The sequence below is a fragment of the Anopheles arabiensis genome, chromosome 2 (assembly GCF_016920715.1).
Source record: "Anopheles arabiensis isolate DONGOLA chromosome 2, AaraD3, whole genome shotgun sequence".
In the NCBI taxonomy this organism is placed as follows: Eukaryota; Metazoa; Arthropoda; class Insecta; order Diptera; family Culicidae; genus Anopheles; species Anopheles arabiensis.
Window position 1 is genome coordinate 5,626,030 of NC_053517.1, and position 20,096 is coordinate 5,646,125.

The window sequence follows — 20,096 nt, forward strand, 5'->3', positions numbered from 1 at the left end:
GCTACGAATATCGCATGCATATTAGTTCATTCCATCCCTCTGCTCCTCTACACACCTTTACACACCATTAGGTACCTCATCCCACACGATATTCACGTTTTGCGCTGATTTGTATTTTATCTACACAATTGTACGATACATCCATCTTACATCTAACGTACCGATGTATATGCTTAAAGAGTTTGCCTGCCTTCCTCGAACCAAATACGAATCTTTCCCTATCTCAACCCGCCTTCGCAGCGAGCCACTGCTTACAATGCTAAATTTCATTACTTTTGTGTCCTCCAATGACGAACACCGTTGCCGCCGTCGCCGTCGCCCGCTCGGTGCCGTTCATTCTCCGTCCTCTTTGTCCTTCCGGTGAGACTTTTTCTTATCGCGACTGTGTCGCTCTCGCTGCTCCCGCTCCCTGCTCCTGTCGGAACGTCTCGATTTGGATCGTTCGCGGCTGCGGGATCGCTCACGGTGGCTGCAGTAAGCGAAAGCAAAAGTGTTAAATTAGTTTTCCGAGCTAACAACATGAAGTGGCTCCTTTTACACCTACCTGCTGCGTTCCTTGTGACGATCCGGTTTGGCGGAACGTTTGTCTTTGTCGTCGCGCGATGAGGACGATGAGGAACCGGCCGTCTGCGGTGGTCCAGGCGGAACCACTGCTACGGGCCCAAGAATTGGATCTACCACCAGCTCTTCCTTTGGCGCGACGAGCCCAGACTCTCGTTCGGATCGATGATCGCCCGCCCTTTCACGTTCCTTTCGCTCACGATCCCGGTCACGGTCCCGCTCGTGCTCACGCTCCCGATCCCGTCCACGATCCCGTTCCCGATCTCTGCGCGGCGGTTCTCGATCACGGTCGCGTTCGCGCGGATCGCCACGCTTGCGATCGTTGGGATTGCGCATGTCACCACCGCGCGGTCCTCCCGGACCCATGCCGGGCGGGTGCAGCCGGCCACCGCCACCTTGACCCATACCCGGACCACCGCCCATGCCCTGCTGCATCTGCTGGGGCGGTGGCATTACCATCCGCTCGCCGCCACCACCACCACCACCACCGCCTCCACCACCACCCATCATGTCCATGTGCTGCTGCTGGCCACCCATGCCACCCATGTTCGGGTGCATCATCGGCGGCAAGGGTGTGAGCGTTTTAATGCCGGACGGTTGCCAATTGCCATTGTCGTTGCCCCACTGCGATTCCTGCATCGGATCGTAGTAGTCGCCGTAATCCGGTTCCTGGTGGTAAAAGTCCGGCGGTCCGCCACCGAACCCGGGCGGCCCACCACCCATCGGTGGATCGTACTTGTTTCCAACCACCGTCCGGCTGTACTCCCGCCGATCGGCCGTCATCACCTGAATGACGTTCTCCTTCGGCTGGCTCGACATGCCCATACCGTCGTCGCGCTGTCTTCTGTCGCCCCGGTCGCCACTGCCACCCATTGGGCCGCCACCGCCCATCGGTCCGCCAGGTCCGCCACCGATCACCTCTATCGGGCCATTCATCTTGCGCGGGCCTCCCATCGGGCCACCGCCCATCGGACCGCCCGACCGTCGCATGTCCCGCATCATGCCCATAGGCGGTGCCGCCTGTGGGTTGTTTATCGTCAGTCCCGCCATGCCGACGCCGCTCTCGTGCTGTCGCATGCGCTTCTGCCGCTCGCAGTACGATCGCCACGTTTCCTCGTTGAAGCCGTAGTTGAAGTAGTCCGTAATGTCGGCACCCGGCTTGCGCCACGGCTTCTCGTCCAGCGAATCGATGCTGAACTCGTGCGCCGGCACACCATTGATCATGCCCACGCTCTCAAACTCTTCCATGCTAAACTTCCCTGCCGGTTGTTTCGTTTTGTCCGTCACACCGGCCGCATTGGCAGCCTGCTGGTTGGGCATGATCGGGCCGCGCTGTTTAATGATGTTGTAGCTCGGACCCGACTTGATGTCTCCAATCACCACGTTAATGTCGTCATCCTCGTCACTGTCGATATCGCTTTCCATGTCGCTCAAGCCGCCCTTGTCCTTCGCGCCCTCGTCCGCCTTATCCTTTCCATCGGCCGCATCCGCTTTGCTCTTCTCTCCCGCCTTCTCGCCATCGCCAGCTATCTCACCGTCGTCACCCTTTTCCGCTTCGCCACGCTTCGACGCTCTTTCTTCCTCCCGCAGCACACTTTCCGTTCGATCGTCATCCATCAGGTGCGAATCGTCCTGTCCCTCGTCCAGTTCCGCCCCGTCCGGCTGACGCAGATCGCTCGAATCCATCGCATTGTCGTCGCACTGCTGCTCCCGCGTCGAGTGTCCATTCGCGCCGTCCGGTGCTCCACTGCCGAGATCGTTTGAACCGCGCCGTTTGCCATCCGCATCGAGGCCGCCGGCGTCTCCGGTTGCGGTTTGCGAGTCTTCCTGTTCGTCCCACAGCGCGTTGTTGTTTTTGCCGCTCGCAGCCGGATCAGCGTCGGCAGTTGCGGCCGAGTCGCTCGCCAGCCCATCCTGCCCCGAATTGCCGTACAACCAGCTGTCCTCGTTCCCTTCGTCCGCCATGGTTGCGCGCGGGTGCGGCCAGGTGGCAGAAAGTAGCAGAAAAAGCAAATAAATTCAACAAAATTCGCGACACACACTATTTTCGCGGCGTTGCTAGAATCGGTGTTTTTCTCGTTTTGTTTGACAATCACGCTGACAGCTATGACAGCATCTGGCACACGGTGGGCGATTCTGCGAGCATCGAACGTTTGAGAAACTAATTTGAGAAGAAATCTACGAAAGAAACGTATTGTTCGAAGCAATAAATAGTTTTTGGCATTTTTATAGTTTTAGTTTGCTTATCTAAATCGAATAATTGGTTCAATTTCTAAATACAATGACCGACCATTGTGTTGGTGTGATTTGATAGCTGTGGAATTCAAAATGACAGTTGAACTAACACGCGCTGACGATGGCCCGCGATGGGAGAGTTAACGAGAACGGTTGTAAAATTGAATATAATTTGATTTGTTGTCTAGATAATGCAACTCATCTAGCTATAGCTTATTATTCAGCTATTATTATGTGATTCTTCTTTTCGGCAATGGTTTAGGAACATTAAATCGATAATAGCAAATAGTGACTAGATCTTAAATACCATTCCCATTTCTTTATCATGGAAATCGCCCCACCTTGCATACTGCGCTTCTCCTCCACCTAAAACCCACAACAATATTCACTCTTATGAAAAAAACCCATTGTCCGGGGTCCGATCCTAAGCTCACACTGTATCCCCGATTGTTTGCATGCTCTCGTGCATTTGTTGCAGCTTAAGTCGATTAAGCGTGTATTATGTTGCTTTTGTGGTGCCGTGTTTCTCTCCTGAGAACCAATGCATACATCTTCATTTTGCCTTTTGCCTTTCATCTTCGTTTGCGTGATTGGTGCCCATATCTAAACGATTTCCATTGCACCGGAAGCTTACACAATAAAACGTACACAGCCCGTTTTTATCGTTTCTTTCATTCAATTTTCCCTGCATAGAGAAAAACACACACACACTCACAGCGAGCGATTCAGTTTCCGTTTTCTTTATTATTTTCTTGCAAATGTTGGCTGTATCAACATATCATCTTCCGTACAGTAGCGAGAGGCCCAACCTACACGATCTACTAACTATTGCACACTACCCCACCGCACTTGTGGAGCTGTAGCATTGATGCTTTACCGAAGGGCCCGACGGGACGGGAGATGGTCGTGATGATGAGATAACCTTACAACTAGCTTAATACTGTCACTACTGACAAGCGAATTCGAAAGCTTTTCGGGTAAATGGGAAAGTTTAGAGAAAGACGAAACAAATCATTGCGAAAAAGGAAGACAAGCAGGTAAAGATACAACTATGTGAGAGATATTGCATGGAAATACAAAAAAAAAACGATAAGCCTTGAAAGGGACACTAAAGTGTTGGTGGTCTAAACCTAACGGCCTAAGATGCAAGATCGAAAGATCGAGTTTGGAGAATTTAGTGCTGGTACTAGTATAGCTTACACATTGCACACCACTTAATGCTACTACTTCGCTAATTTGGTTCGCTAACATTGCTATGCAGCGTTCTGCCCCTAACCTGCACTCTAACCTCGGTTGCTGCTAACCACATTTTATTGTATTTGGTATACATCCCTGGAATCAGTCGAACGAATGCGCACGACCCGAAAAACGACACAGATACACTCACACAAAAATCATAATATCCGATCCAAAACGGAACCAAAACACTACAAGGGAGCTGCGGCGATCTTTTTACACCGCACCCTTCCCAAAACCTGTTCTCTCCATCGCTCACACCAACTCTGTGAGGAGGACGATCACTTAACAGCTACAACGACGACGACGACACAACAGTGGAAATACAATAGTCACATCAGAACCGACGACTACCACTAACGACTAACATAGCTCCTCTCTCTCTCTCTTGCTTTCACTCTATACGCTACCCAAAAATATACAGATCAAATTGTGGCATATGAGTTTGGCAATGGGACAACAGCTGATCCCATCACGATCGTGTCGCGTGCGGCAGTATCACTATCCTCGGCCGTAGTAATATATCCTCTCTCTTGTCCTCCTTGATTTGCACAGACAACTCATTCCCACTCACTACATCCTTTTACACACTACACACACACACACTCACACATTCATTCCGGCTGACGAGGGAGGACACAATCCGTTGCTCCGATGGATCTCCACCTTCACAACAGAAGTAGGCGGTGGTGGTGGTGGCGGCTGACGACGAGAGCTGACGACTTGACGACACGCGCTTACTGCTACTATAGGTTCTAGCATTCCTAAGGTAACATGTTGGTAGGCTGCGGGTTGGGACTTAAACTGCGCCGAATTTCCGTCTGCTTGCCGACGAGAATGTCCCGGATCTGGGCGACCGGTTTGGTAAGGTACACCGGCACGTGATCGTCGCGCCGCTGGAACAGACATTCGCCCTCGAACTGGATGAGGTCGTGCTTGCGGGCGCGCAGCAACAGTCCGACCAGCTTGTCGTTAATGTGTGTGTAAATCTGAGGGAGAAGGAGGAGCAGGAGGAGGAAAAAAAAACGAAATGAGCATTGGAACTGGAGGTCAACAAAACACACGACACGTTGGACGGAACGACAAGATACGTACATTAAACAGTTCGCCGAAGTAGATCATCTTGATGTCGGGGTTCTTCTTCGACACGGGCTTGCCGTCAACGTCGATCACCTGGCAGAGTTCGAGCATTTCCTGGTACACCTGGATGTTGGCCTTCTTGCCTCGGTACTCAGTTAAGCTGCCCGCCTTGGGTCTGGTGGAGGAAAAGGGAAATGGTTCGGATTTCAAATTAACGGCTTTACTTTAATGATCGACTAAGATACTAAGATGACAAAGACCAGTTGTTTAGGGGTGCGATCGCTTACATACTACGGTTAATATACATTTTTATTGAGCTTTTTCGATTGGGGTTTTTGTATGTAAGTGCATTGGATTACACACACTCGGTTACATATTTGTATCACGATAGGCGTTTGAGCAGTTGCACACCCGGAAGAGACAGGGAGATCGCCCGGGAACAGGGAAGTACATGAAGCTAATAACAGGCCGCGCTCCTCCTTTAGTGACTAGTTTAGCAGTTCTCGTGCGAATGAAAGAAATGCGACTGTATGATGGGTGCCACTTGATCATTAGATCATGCGCATCCGTGTTCGATACGAAAACTCCGTCCACCTCCAGCCAGTTGCTGCTACTACTGCTGTTGCTGTACACCTTCCCTCCGAGAATCAGCGAAGCGTTAAATGCGCATAACAAAACCGAAGGCATTCGTGTTTATTGTCCGATCGCGAAGGAAGAAGGAAGGCGGTGCGAGCGCGATCGCCACTCACAAGCACACAGAAGGAAGACATACAATGTGTAATTGCCTTTATGCAAATAGAAGGACGCGTTAGGCTCTTTTCTCACAAAGGTTACATCACGCCACGATCGGGAGATCGGGCTCGAAGCTAAAAACAAACACGAAAGAAAAACTCGGACAGGCGTGTAACTACTTTACAGGGAGGTCCACCGAATCGATGGACCGGCGAGAACTTGATGCACTGGTGTGTACCACTTTCACCCCGCACGGAACTCCAAACATTGGGCGTAAGGTTAGCATAGTTGATTAGTGGCCTGAGACTGACTGAGGGGGTGTGTGCGTGTTTGCCACGGTACAAAAAACGATGTCGAGGTTGATGGTCGAACGGTAGCGCTAGCTCTCGCCCTGTCTCGTCCTTGCCATTCGCTTTACTTACTTGCCATACTCCTCCTTGCTGATCTGTAGCCTGGCCATGCCGCGTGACGCCTGTGCATCGGAGAACGGATTGGAGAGTTGCGATTCCCGGTGGCTCTGGGCAGTCTGGTTAAATAGGGCCACCTTCGACGACAGTGGAGAGTCCTGGAAAGGTACAAAAGCGAGAAGATTGATATTAGTGGACGTTGTTAGCAAAACTGCGGTTAGACATTCAGATAGGAACGAGCGTGTTAGTACAGCAACGATCGGGCGAACGGGCACCGGTGCAGTGGCGCATCGGATGGTCATCCACTTGGGTGAACAGATTCTGCAGGGACTGGGCGTCGGTTTCGCTGATGTCGCTACGCTTCAGCTCGTAACAAGCGACCAGACGGCGCACGTTCGGGCCACGCACCACTTCCGGCTCGGGCTCACGCTGCTGGCGACGATCGAGTGACAGCTGGTACTGCTGCTTCTGCTGCTGATGCCGTCGCCGGCACGATCGCTGACGACGGAGCTCATCCTCACGCAGTATACGCCCTCGGAGGTGGTCCTCCTCGAGCAGCAGACGACGCTCGAGACGACGCAATCTTGCCTCACGGCCCAACTCCTCTTCCAGCTCTTCCAGCTCTTCCGTGCCGGTGCTCAGGTCCTCTTCTGCAGGCCGTTGCGTACGACGACGTTGCTGCTGGGTACGGGTTCGCTGGGTACGCAGACGACGGCGTGCTGGTGCCTGATCCTCTTCCGGAGCGGGATCTTCCTCCTCTTCTGGTTCTTCCTGCTCTGGTGGATTGTTACGACGGCGGGCTGCCGGTTGCTGGCGTCTTGGAGGCTGTGGTGCCTGCGGACGCGCTCGTCGTGGCGGCTGCTGCTGTTCTTCCTCCTCCTCCTCGCCGTTGTCCTCCTCTTCGGGCTCTGCTTGAGGTTGTGGTTGGCGTTGCGCACGACGTGGCTGTGCACGCTGACGTGGCTGCTGAGCACGCTGTGGGGTCCGAGCAGGGCGTGGTGCTGGCGCCGGTTCTGGCTCCTCCTCCTCCTCTTCCTCCTCCGGCTCCACTTCCTGCTGAGGTTGAGCGCGTCTGGGACGGCGTGCCGGGGCCTGACGTCGTACCGTGGTGGTCCGTGCGCGCGGTCGCTGTCTTGGCTGTGGTGCCGGTTGCTCCTCTTCCTCCTCTGCCGGTTCCTCTTCCTCCTCCGGTTCTGGCTGTGCCGGGCGTCTGGGCCGTTGCGCGGCCGGTCTGCGTAGAGAGCGGCGCGAGGCAGGACGCGTTCTCGGCAGCACTTCTTCCAGCTCCAGCTCTTCCTCCTCCTCCTCCAGCTCCACGTCGCTCAGAAACCGGCGGCTTGCGATGCTTCCGGCCCGGCTGCGCCGCCGTTCCCGTTCCTCCAGCCGCAACAGCCGGCGCTGCGTCAGCTCCAGCCCCGTGTCGAGACAGATGCAGCAGCTACGCTGACACTTTTGACAGTTGGAATGCTCGGGAGCACCGCGGAACACGCGCGATACAATGCCACCCATCTTGCCACGCGGATTTGCCCACACTGAACGTTGCGCGCTTCTCAGGTCTATGTAGAAACTCAACGGTTGAGCCTTGCGTTTTAAAGGGCTTTTTGTTGTTGTTATTGCAATAACTTCTTCAACGTGGAGGGCCACAATCGGAAGAAGAGAACTCTGTACCGCTCGACTGATCGGAGCGCCGTACACTGATGGTTCTAGGGCCGGTGCGGGCGGTTTTTATTGATCGGTTTTCCGTTTCGGGGTCAGTCGAACGGATGGGGCTGCAAATATTTGCCGCAATGGCCAAACCGCCGAGGCAACCGGAAGTGGGGCATTACTAAGGGGCAAAAAGCCTGCGTGCAGGCACGTTTCGCTTGACCCGTAGAGCTGTGGTGCAGCCTCATCATCACGATCGCTTTTTGCTCGAAACCCAGTGTGCTCCAAATTTCCACAAGCACAAGAATGAATACGAAGCTGGATTGAGACTGTTTTACGCAATCAAATGGAGGGTGTCATCTTGCGGGTGAAAGTGAACGCAAGAAGATAATGCTCCATTTATTATGCCACTAAGCAGGCCTCGCAACTTCATAGTGATAAACGCTTTGTTTTGAAGCCATGGGAACCGATCGGCGTGCTTCTCATAAACCCTTGATCACTAGTAGCCTATGACGACACTCCGGTGTACGCCCAGTGACAGTGAGTGCTGATATCATCCTATCCCTCCCGTTACACCTCTAACAGCGTAACACATCGAAAGTGATCTACTTGGTGGCGTTTCACTCTCAGCAGACTGCCTTTTTTTGCAGCATTCACACATATCACAACCGTTTGATGTGTGGCGCCGACAGCAACAAAAAAAGGGCACATTTTCCCAGACAGCGATGAGTGTTGATGAGTGTAATGTGTTCTCTAATGCGCCAAGGGCCCAGCTGTTTTACAATTTTTCGTTTTCCATCCCGCTGGTCTCGTACCTATACCCACAGCCACAGTGTGGCGTGGGGGAAAGTGTGGAAAGAAAAATCATCTCTTGCTGCGATCGCCTACGATCGCCTTTGCTACACTCCTCCCCGCCACCGCAGAAGGGGTGGGGGGGGGGCATCATTTTGATGATTGAGGGCCTCACGTGAGTTGAACTTTCGATTTCGTTTTCGTGCACACAGAAGGGTGCCTATACGAGCTGCTGCGTTGATATGAAAGTGGGAGCCGATAAAGTAGAAGCCTATGGGAAACAAAACCACTAACCACACAGGAGCATGTTTTGTTGGGCGATGGGCTTAACGATAGAATTAATAGCAATGTGCCAGCAGCAAGAATAAGACTTAATTTGGAGATATGTTCCAACAGACACACATGGGCAGGCCCAATCGTTAGGCTTCTTCGCATTCAACGGCAGACCACACGCGCGCGTGTATGTGTTGCTCTACCCGGTGAGTGTTATTTCGTGCCCATTCATCATGATCATCACTCATCATGATGGCTGCCGCACTCAAGCACTCGGAGCGGAATCCAATTGAGATGACTGTATGTTATGGCCAGAGCTTTACGGTACCTCGGCGCCTTCAGAGAACTTCAAGCCTGGAAAGCGGCAAAGTAACGCACCGAACGGCCCTTCCCATCACTTTCGATTGTGGGTCATTTGGGCTCCCATGAGAGGGCTCCCTGGCTGGCCGTACCGGAGTGGCCCCTCATTGAAGCTTAATGATTCGATTAGCACATACCAAATAAGAAAAGATGATCGATGCACACACACACACACACGTGGTGTCTCGTTCGCTTTCACCCCACTACACCCAGCGAAGATGATCGCTCCAAACTGAAAACCCGTGGCGTGAACAGATGGGTGCCACGGCCTTTGTAGAAAGCACCGGTGCCCCCTTCCCCTTCAGCTGCCAGTAGGAGAGTTTATTGTATTGCCTTTCCCGCTGTTCCTTAATTAATCTAATCAACCCGCCGCCGTGGCCGCTGACTGTTTGCAAATTTTGCCTTTCGCTTTCGCGGAGAACGCAAGACACAAACACCAAAGACCTGCCAAGGGGGGCAGGCGGAAAGTCAAATGTTACAAGCAACGGGAGGAGTTGTGTTTTTTGCTTTGCTTTTCAGTGGATTTTCTTTTGTTACGGCGTCAAGGGAGAGAAATTTCGTCCGAAACCATCATCCTTCTCCGGTCCGGAGTGTGATAAATTATCGCGCAGTCTTGATTGTTAGATGGTGCCTTTTTTCTCTCGGTCGATATCTTATCAGCTCGCGGCCCATTCCCAATCCAAAGAGCGCTCACACAAAAACCGGAAACCGGTCTGCCAGTGCAGCGGGGGGGGGGGCACTTTGCACCTTAATTGGACATAACGCCTCGGAGCGCGGTGTTGTTGGTGGATTGAGCTGACCTGAAGTGCCACTCGACTGCAAATGGCAAACACATGTCCGCGGCAACAAAGCTGCAGCTGGTAGGTGGTTTTCGATCGCGTGACTCGAACTCGAATTCTAAGGCGAAGTACACGAGCCAAGGCTTGTTTGCTGGCCTGCTAAACCGTAAGCGGGAGGCTCATACAAAGGAAACACAAAACGTTGTAGCAGCTGTGAGTTAAAAGCCGTTGTGTTCTAGAATAGTTGAACATTTGCTGCACTTGGGAGCACAACAAACTGAGTAGGAAACTGGCAGGGAATTTGCCTGGAACGTGTGTTTGGAAATTAGCACGCACACCACAACCTACTGCCGCGCGGGTGCGCCTAATTGACCGCGGGTGCCGCCACAAACTTTCACCCGTCTTTTTTTGTTTGTTTGGTTTGCTCGCTGGCACACAAAATGACAGCCAATTTTCACCAGAAAGAAAAGGCTTGGTCAACCCCAAAAATGGCAGCAACAAGGCACAAGTCGGCACAAGTCTCGCAAAACGTTTTTCATTTGTTAAAATAAACACGGAAGTGATCACCCTTTTTAACGGCGCTTGGCGGTAATTGTGAGAGATGGGGACCGTCTCAACACCGGCTCAACATTGCATCTGTTTCATTAAGGGTGTTGGGCCTCTGTGTTTTTTTTATCTTCCACACATCCACGATAAGTGACAGCAAAAAAGCACAGCGTCCGAAAAATAGAAAACTGTTTTCCGTTCGCTTTCACGTCAACGTCGCGGCAGTTTTTTGTTGCTGCGTGTTTTGGTTCGAACTGGGAAGTTTGTTTGTTTGATGATAAATGAACATTAATATTGATAATGTACCGAAAAAAAACGTTGGTTCAAAAGAAAGCAAGCGCCCTCGTCGCTGCCTCTGCGTTACGAAAACAAGAGTGAGTGTGCTGACTGCTGACTTTGCCTGAGGGCTTTTAATGTAAAAAAGAGGAAATTGTAAGAAGCAAAGTAAAAAAAGGGGAGCATTCAATTACGTTACGTATGCAATGCTGATTATACGTATTTTTATGTATTTTTTGCTCCCTCAAAAGAGCTCCTACAGAGAGAGGGAGCAACAGCTTCAACGATCACTACGCTTCATTGCTCGATCTTGCACCCCTTGTAGTGCCGTACTAACGCAACGCAACGCAACAAAACCAAATTAAAGCCACCCGAAAAGCACTAAAACGACATCGAGCTGCAATCAGACAACAACAGTCAGCCAGCCAGCCAGCGCATAATGCGGAAATGCGGGTTGTGCATTATGTTATCAGCGTTGTTGGTGCTACTGCTGCTTCCGTCAATCAGAGCCCTCCCCCTCTGTCTGATGATTGGTACCCTCGCGATCGATGAGCGAGAAAGCTCCCGCTTTTAGTACACACACACATGCGCGCGCGGTCAGTTGTGTCCATTATGCAAGCAGCTCTTGTCTCTCCACTCTCTCTCCCTCTCTCTCTTCCAACACGCACTGATTATGGACGCATAATAAGGCCTTTTTCCCTTCCCTGCACACACTTGAACAGATCCACTAAACATTGACGATCGAGTTTTTGTTTCCACCATGTTTGCTTAACCTTTTTGACCCTTTCTTTGAGGGGAGTTTTCGAAACCGCGCGTCTTACCATGTTGACTCCAAACCATGTCCTTGACATTCCGACCGCCACACCGTCACATACGCCACACGCAAGGAAAATTAATTATGCTTTTGCATGTTTAGAAACAACATCTCGTCGAAGTATGTTGACCATTTCCTTCTTGCTTTCGGGGCTGTGGTCCGTCGTCTATAAATAAACAGGTCCCTCCTCCCCAATGGTTCATCTTCAGGGGGGTTTTTTTCATTGCCAACGGTCGTACACGGTCAGTGTTTCTCTTTTCTCAATCTAAGACACATTTTCGAGTCCCGTTCTTATGTAACACAAAGAAAAACCTTTCACAAAAAACAGGAAAAATCAATCATTCGCGTCCAGCAGAAACACGGCGTCCTCGCGCTCGCGCTCGTCTGTCATGCGCTGGTCCCTTGAACTTGTAGCCCCCATTCGCCACGCAGCAGCTCTAATTAATGGTGCAAGATAAATCTGTCCACACACACGTCCGTGCAGGGCCAAAACATCCTTCCCGAAAACGATCGCAATTCGGAAAAGTTCAAGTACAAGTTCGAAGCCCTTGCTCGTTTGGGTTGGTTTTGCGCCACAGAGAGCAGTGCACCGCCACCACGATGTGCACGGTTGTGTGATGTTCTGTGTGAATGTGTACCGGCACTGCTAAGGCATGGGGTAAAAATAGCAATCGTATTCGAACCTTATTCATAACCTCAATGGAATGCGCGATCGTATGCCAAAACTGCGCCCGAGAGTCGTCGTCGTGAGATTCCTCCCTTTTACCACAGTAGCGGATTGATTTCTTCTTCTTCTTCTTGTTCTTCACGAGATTTCCCAATCCGAGCGTAAACTTGATCGAGAATCGACCGCCCCTGTACGGTGACGTACGGTGACGAAAATCAATCATTTAACCCTCCCCGACTCCTCGACTTGTACAGTGCACGTGGCGTCAAAGATCGCGACGATCGCGATGACGCCAAACGACCACCTGTCGCCATCTACATCTTCCCCCCACCCCAAGAAACCGGCGCGATATCAAATATCTCCCATTCCCATATGAAGTCAGACGCGAGGCGCCCTCCGCCCTGCTAGCCGGAGATTGTGAAATGAGGCGGAAATTCGGTGACTTGCACGCGCGGTTGAAGACAAAGAAAAAAAGAAACTAAACACACACACACGCACGCGAACCGTCGTCACCTAGCAACCGACACGCGGAAAAACGTGAAAACTTTGAGATGCCACACTTTTATCACGAGCCACGGCCACGGGAATGAGGTTTATTTCTGGCGCATTCCAACAGCGAACAGCTCTCCCTCGCATGCGTGTCTTGCGTCCACCGGCCCGCAGGAAAACGATTCGATTCGCAGAATTTGGGAAGATGTTTTAATTCGAGTCTCTGGTCTGGCGCGCGCGCTTCAGCTGATGCCCGCCGATGGGTGATGGTTGATTGTGGGAAACCTTTTACTTTTTGTTTTCCTTTTACTGGCTTAGAATCTTTTTGAGGAGCGTTTTTTTTAACACGCACGTTAATTGGCCATTCTAAGTGAGTGAACATCAGCCGAAAGGGCGATGGGGAAGAGAAGAAAGGTAGTAACAGCACACACACCCTAAAGACCGTTGCTGATGCTGGCCAGCACAACACCAACCACACTTACGGGCGTTTCGGACAGCCGGATAGTGACGGAACTTCTTCTTCTAGTGGTAGCCATTGGTTGAACGATCGGAAGTGTTGATAGGGCACGCGTATTGCACGGAAGAAAAAGGGGAAGCTTGCAGCACACCCCAAAACAACCACTCGTAGCGTCTGTTTAAGGTACCGGCGGGGTTAACACTGAAATACCATCGAACCCTACGCCGCCCTTATTCGATGCTCGATCGGTGCTTCGATGATCTCCGAACGATCTGTTGCATCGGCATACGAATATTGTGCGCGCTTGTGTGTGGTGTGAGGGATCAATGATCGCGCAACACGATCACGATCGTGCCCAGAAGGGCACCAGAATCCGACGGCGGACATCCTGGTGCACAGCCAACGACAACGGCGAAAAGGTCACAGTGTAGCGCAACGACCAAATCAAAACGACGACGGCTGGATTCCATCATCAAGCTCTCTCTCCCGTGAAGGTCACCCTAGCGAAGATGTCTCAGACGCCCGCTGTGTGTCTATATTTGTTTACTCCCGAGAGAAGCAGCAGCAGATATGACATTGTAAATAATTTGCAAATTGGGCAAAAGCACCCTCCAAAAGCAAATGAAAATAGCTCCCTTTCGCCTGTCTGCCAATCTCTCACTGTCAGGGGAGAGAGCTGTTCAATCCGTCACACCGCACGCTGACTGACAGAGTGACGACTCCTTCGAACGTGGTAGGAAACGTCAATCGCTGCGAGCGTCAGCAGTTCTTGGGTTTGGCACTTTTGCAGGCGCAGCCGGAACGGTTGCTAATCTTAGGTAAGTAATACTGCACTCGCCAGCCACCAGCTTTCCACACTTTCCAGGTGGGCATGTAACTCCCCCCTCCCCCTCAACTGGCTAATATGGGTCATCGTCACGCTCGAGAACCACACAGACACTCATCGTCGGGCGTCGTGTGTCGGCAACTCCAAAGTACGTAGATGGTGTCGAAGATCATATAGATATATACATTTCAACCCTCCAAAAGCCAAAGATGGCAGCAAAGAAAAACGAGCGTAAAAATAGTTTGCTGCAGGTGCTTGTGTGTGTAATGCACCACCCATTACCGAACGACCTATTTCATGGTTTATGGTGTGTCTTTTTTATACCTCCTGTGGGGTGTGGGGTGTTAAATGATGGTGAACGCGTGGTGTCATCGCACCTCACCTGGCAGATGAGAGGTAGATGAGTCAATCTGTGAGGGTTTTTCTTAATAAACAATGTCTCTGATCGTACGGTGAGCTGGACACAGTGTGTGATGGTAAGTTGAGTCACTCGCTGATGAACATTCTTCATAAGACACTGTAATTGAACCCTCCGCCAAAAGGGAAGCCACAAACCCAGTAGGCATCTAAGCAGATATTAATACACTGAAAGGTTAGTTCCCAAAGACTCACTCCCCCGACAAAATCGCATGATTGCGTAATGATCAATAGCTGTGGGGCAGCAGTCCGGTTGCAGTTGGATAGAAACGAGGTTATAGTGCTTGCGCCTGCGCTAATAAACACACCCAAACACAATTTACTCATTACCCAGGTTCAATAAAGCTTCTCTCCTCTACCTATTGAGGCCTAATTATTGCCAATCTATCTCGCAGGCTTCCGTTGGCTTCCGTTGGCTTCGGCGGGTTTTTGGGCAGTCGTAATTAGCAGGCCCGCTTTGAAGCCATAAAGAGCTGCAGGGAGGATGTGCTCTGACCTACTGGTTGGATTCAAACATCGAGAGACACAGAGAGATAGAGAGCCAAAAGAGCCGTGCCAGTTCCATGCGCCAATCATCTGCACCCAAAATACTTTGTGCCGCACGGATATTGAGGAATGTGGCACGGGTGGTTTGTGTGCTTTTCCACTCCGAGCTCCACACCTAACCTTGTCCGCAATGTCCGAAAGTACACTTTATCTATCGCGGAGTAGACAGTGGAGGGGAAAAAAACAAAACACCCATCGACAGGAAGCACTGCACAGAGAGGTGGCGCGCGCGCGGTGTGAACTAATGAGCTGGAGAAAGAATTTCGACCGGCAATGTGTCGGCGTCTCCTCGTCTTTTGCTGCAAAAAGAAACAAGCCGGTACGGCCAGTACTACCCCCTTTTCTCGTCGTCTACGATCTGATTTCACCGACTGTTTACCAAACAATTTGAAGCTGACCAAACATACAAACACACAGCCACAGAGAGAGTCATTAATTGGCCGCAAATTGTTAACCCCGATTTGCGCACTCGAGTAAAGGGAAATTATGCACCCAGCCAGCGTGGCGGCGACTTTTGGCAGGCGAGAAAACCATCATGGACCCTGAATACTCCCCGGATGGTCGCCGGCTTGGTCGGTTAGCAACACTTGCACTTTGAGACACACACACACTTTTGCTACTTACCACGATCAATCGAAGTGCGCCAAGCTCGTGTGCTACGTCCGTCATCTTGTGGATTCGATCGAGTAAGGCACCTTCTTCCTGCTGCTGCTGCTGATCCTGTGCTTCCTGGCAGGCGTTTTGTTCACGCACCAACTCACCACACACAACACTGCTGGTGTCACTGCTGGCGATTCCTTCGCCACTGGGCGGCACTGTACGTTCGTCGTCTGGTGGAGCAGTGGAACTGCCCTCGCTACAACTACTACGGCGCGTTTCGCTGACGGATGCCAAGTCGACCACCTTGGATGACTACCGGCGATGGAAAAAGTGTTTTTGCACGATCTCTCTCCCTCTCTCTCTCGGCACAGCGGTTGACTACAGTTCGCACACGCTTTATGGTGCCCGGAAGTGCTTTCAATCTAAAACCGAGTCACACACACACGCGCGCGCACGTTGCGATAAAGGGTACGCGGCGAGATGCAATCGTTTATATGTCCTTTTGGGTGTTTTATGTCTCGTTCAAGTGCACGAACGAACCTCCCGTCTGTCTGTTCACCGTTATGGGCTTATATCGAGTGTGTCCTCTCAAAACACTAGCCGGTCGGGTCGGGTGTATGTTGCGCGTTTGGACACGTGCACGACCACAACAGATAGCACCGCCACTTCCTACTCACACGCGGTCGCGACTGTAACCCTTCGCTTGGCAGACACGACACGACCAGTCGAGGAAGTGTCGAGTTGAATGTCTGGTACGAGAGCGTCTGTAGACACACTTTCCGCGGACACTAAAACAGCTCGCTGGTCAACCGTGACCGATGGTAAACGTAATGATCAAGGCACGGGCTGCGATCATGCGACTCCACACGCCTTCGAACGATGACTGATGGTGAACGAGCTGGACGCACTTTTCACCTGAGCTCGCTCTCTCTCGCTTTTGAGGTACTTTTGGGCTCGCTTTATCCAGTGACTCCCCTTCCTTTTGTTTGCGGGTGATCTCTCTCTCTTTCTCTCTCTCCGCCTCTTACTGTGGGTGCCTCTGGGAAAGCCTTTCTCAAAATTTGATGGGCCTCTCGTGCTGCTGCTGCTGCTGCCACTGTCGCTCCAATCAATCTCAATCTGATGTGATCGCCGATGATCGCTAGTGGACAACTAACAAGCACTCAGTACCGCGCTGGGAAAACCCACTGGGGACACTGTTCGGTCCGTCTGGTTTGGTCTGCACTACACGACCGATGCTGGCGAACTTCTGCCCGACGGACAATGTTGGCCAGCTGCTAGCTTTTCTGCCCGTTGGAGAGGAGTGCGCAAACGCGCGGTGCGCTTGCGCGAGCGCGAAATTCCCAACAACAACGGCAACCCAAAACCCTCCTCCTACCGACCATTTCTTTCCGCAACAACGCACTCCCACCCCACTGGTTGCTTTCTCCTCCACCTCAACATTGTGTTGGGCGAGTGTTTTGTCTCTCTCGCGCACCGTCGAACATTTCTCACGAAACGATGCGCCGCCGCTCCGTCACTCTGTTGCGCCGCTTTTCCGTTGCTCTTTGCTCAACCTAATCGCCACTATCGCCGCCGCGGAGAGAGAGCGCGCAATTTCTTCCACTCCTTACTGCCCCTTCTTCCTCTAACGCTGCTCTTCTCTCTAACGTTAAAGCATGTTTTCATTCACCTCAAGAGGCATTTGTTGTTTTTTTTGTACGTTCCACACTCTCGCACGCCATTTCCCACACCACCGGCCTGTTGAAATGCTTCTTGCTCAAGATTTGCTTTTCTGTTTTTATTCCTCTTTTTCAACACCGCCAGGGCTGCTGCTTACTCGATTTACTCATCAGCCGCAATCGCCAAACGCACGCTGCCCATGTTGGGTTGCGTTGGTTGAGCGCGTTGTTTGGGCGCGCGATTTTCAACTCGCTGCGATTGAGCCATTCTTGACTGTTGACTGGCGCAAAATGGCACTCCCCGCATTGTGATGGTCAACCATGCACAAAGCTATGCTTTCATGCAACATATGTTTTATTTGTTAGTAATTTATCGAATTAAAATAATTTAAAATAAACAACATATTTATCGCAATTTCAATGACCGTTTCATCTGTAGGATCGGTTATGTGCAAAATGTGCCACCGTTCGCGACATTTATGCACAATTAATGGTTAAATTTATGGTCGCTGGTAATGTTACACTTTCTGCGCTAAAAATATTATCACTATGTCGCCATGAAACCGTGTTCTATATTTGATATGCTTTTATTATGCAATTAATGTTTCTTCCCAACCCAACACTTCCGCCGCTTCTCGGCCTATTCGGCTGATTAGCCGAGATGTTTCCCTCCGTCAGTGTGTCACATGAAGTATTTAAAACTTCCATCTTTTTCGGTTACATTTTCGTCACCCTTCCCTCCTCCTCCTCCTCTTCATCCTCCACCCCATTAAACGCGCGAGCGCGCGCACGGATCGTTTGTAAACAATTTCGCGTGCGTACCGGGCGCTGCTGCCGGTGGCGTCCGGCTGCTTGCAGAAACTGCGCAAACAGTGCGCAAACGTTTGTGCGCGTAATCTATTACGGTATGGCATCTCACGCACATCGGGGAACATGAATGTTGATTGAATGGATCAAAAGCAAAAGGCAGAAGAAACAGGAAAGAAGCCCAACCAAAGCAAAGCTTAAAACAACATACAAAAGCCGCAAACGCCGCGAATGGCGTCAAACGTGCATCCTTCCCCACCGTACAGGCGGCTTCAATGGTTGAATTTTCTTTGGATAAATTGATGTAAGTGTAGATCGCACTTTGCCGTAGTAGGAAAGGAGATTTGCGGGCATTTCGGCGATCGCTGTACGTTGTTGTCTGTGGTGTTACTACCTTCTTCTACTGTACAAGAATACACACACTAGGGAGAGAGAGAAGGCAAGAATGAGAGAGAGAGGTACCGTTCTCGTGGCGTGGAATGTCGACGGATTACATAAAGCTGAACGGCTGCCATCGCGAACGGGTGCGGCAGCGAGAACGTCGCCACGGACAACGATCGATGAGCCGATGAGGAATGTGAAACAGAGGCACATCGGTAACTACATCCACACGAGCCAATGGGGGAGGGGTGAAGGAGACGATGAGACAGAAACACCGCCTAGTGGTAGAATAGTTTCCTTCCTCGGAACACCTCTACATTTCCCTTACTCTACCCCAAACCCCAGGGGATGGTTGATTGGTGGTGACATTGAACGTTGAACCAAGCGCGTTGGGATAGGGATGATGATGCCCATTAGCGCGAGATTGGCAAAGGAAAGTCACATTTTTCTGCCAGTTTCCTTGCTCCTTGTATCGGCGAGTAAATGTTTAGAAACAGTAGGAATGCTATGTGCCAGGGAGGAAAGACGATGGGCGTAGGGCAACTCTCTCTACTCTCATAAATCTGTTTTACGATTATTTTGCTTCATTTTTAGTTTCATCATTTTATTGCTCAATGTTCCTGCCACTTGGTGTGGGTTCCTTTCGCTTTGTTCCTTGTTTCTTTCTCTCCTTTACGGAGCGGGAGGTGAATGAATAAAAAAAAGTCTTTAATGGACAATAAGTCAAATTTGAAAGCTGTAAGCTGTGTTGGAAATGGACACAAACACACTGTACGGTGTTGTCGCTGTTATGATGGGTTTAGAGCTTTAGTTGTTATTTTTATGAGGTTACCATACCCGTTTTCCGCCTGTTTGTTGCCCGTTGCTTACAATAGTTTCCGAAGGGGGCAGCGATTTTAGAAATACATCAAATGCCAATGACACTTTCGATCATACACGATCTTCTAGCTCGTCAAAACGATCTTGCGCTGATCGTGCTTGGTGATTAGCTCAATCCCGGGGCGTCCTTTTTCGGTAAAGTGACCGCTCCGCAGTAAGCAAATGCACCTGTGAACCTCCGTTACAGTTGCGAAAACCGTTGTCTAAGGTTACTTCAAGCGATCTCTTTGGTTAATAATAGCGCCGGTCAAAGCACAAAGTATCGAAACGGTTCGTTTAGTTTGCCGCTTTGCCCCTTTGCCGCCTGTCTGGTCGGGATGTAACATTTTGTAATCATACTAAATGGGACGCGACTGCGGTAGACTGCTTTTGATGTCGAGAATATATGCAATCTAATGTAACTTAACGTGCATTATGAACGATACGTTTTTTGCCCATTCGACACACCACGCGAGCGAGAGGTAGCTTTATCAACGTGTTTCAATGAATTGGAATTTAAAAATATCTTTCCACGCGTGTTCCTACCCGGCCCTTACCATCGGGGAGAGTCCATATTTCACCATATCATGGGTTTCTGGCCATAGTAAATTGTGCCGAAAAACCATGCGGCCGAGCTGGAATGCGATCACGC

The 20,096-nt window shown here is 50.9% G+C and overlaps 2 protein-coding genes across 5 annotated transcripts; both read right to left on the reverse strand.

Annotated features, from left to right (window-relative positions):
• Positions 1–89: 89 nt before the first annotated feature.
• Positions 90–2,660, reverse strand: LOC120901113 (pre-mRNA 3'-end-processing factor FIP1). Its single transcript, XM_040308855.1, has 2 exons — positions 545–2,660; positions 90–469 (listed from the first exon to the last, which is right to left on the reverse strand). Exons 1-2 carry the CDS (start codon positions 2,524–2,526, stop codon positions 334–336), a joined length of 2,118 nt encoding a protein of 705 aa, XP_040164789.1. The 5' UTR covers positions 2,527–2,660; the 3' UTR covers positions 90–333.
• Positions 2,661–3,514: 854 nt separating this feature from the next.
• LOC120897224 (actin-binding Rho-activating protein-like) lies at positions 3,515–17,003 on the reverse strand. Of its 4 annotated transcripts, none has more exons than XM_040301908.1 (4): positions 15,762–17,003; positions 6,267–6,409; positions 5,128–5,287; positions 3,515–5,021 (listed from the first exon to the last, which is right to left on the reverse strand). In XM_040301908.1, the coding sequence occupies exons 1-4, from the start codon at positions 15,804–15,806 to the stop codon at positions 4,797–4,799; spliced, it is 573 nt and encodes a 190-aa protein (XP_040157842.1). In that variant the 5' UTR covers positions 15,807–17,003; the 3' UTR covers positions 3,515–4,796. The 4 variants fall into 4 exon arrangements, with proteins under 4 accessions (XP_040157842.1, XP_040157840.1, XP_040157841.1 ...); XM_040301906.1 differs by lacking the exon at positions 15,762–17,003 and adding an exon at positions 13,374–13,569; XM_040301907.1 differs by lacking the exon at positions 15,762–17,003 and adding an exon at positions 6,503–6,637.
• Between the last annotated feature and the right edge of the window lie 3,093 nt (positions 17,004–20,096).

What these genes read in the sequence shown, in the direction of transcription:
- LOC120901113 (XM_040308855.1), bottom strand. Translation starts at nt 2,526, where the DNA reads ATGGCGGACGAAGGGAACGAGGACAGCTGGTTGTACGGCAATTCGGGG. An exon ending in CGTCACAAGGAACGCAGCAG is followed by an intron (nt 470 to 544) that starts GTAGGTGTAAAA and finishes CGCTTACTGCAG; the next exon opens with CCACCGTGAGCGATCCCGCA.
- LOC120897224 (XM_040301905.1), bottom strand. Translation starts at nt 7,760, where the DNA reads ATGGGTGGCATTGTATCGCGCGTGTTCCGCGGTGCTCCCGAGCATTCC.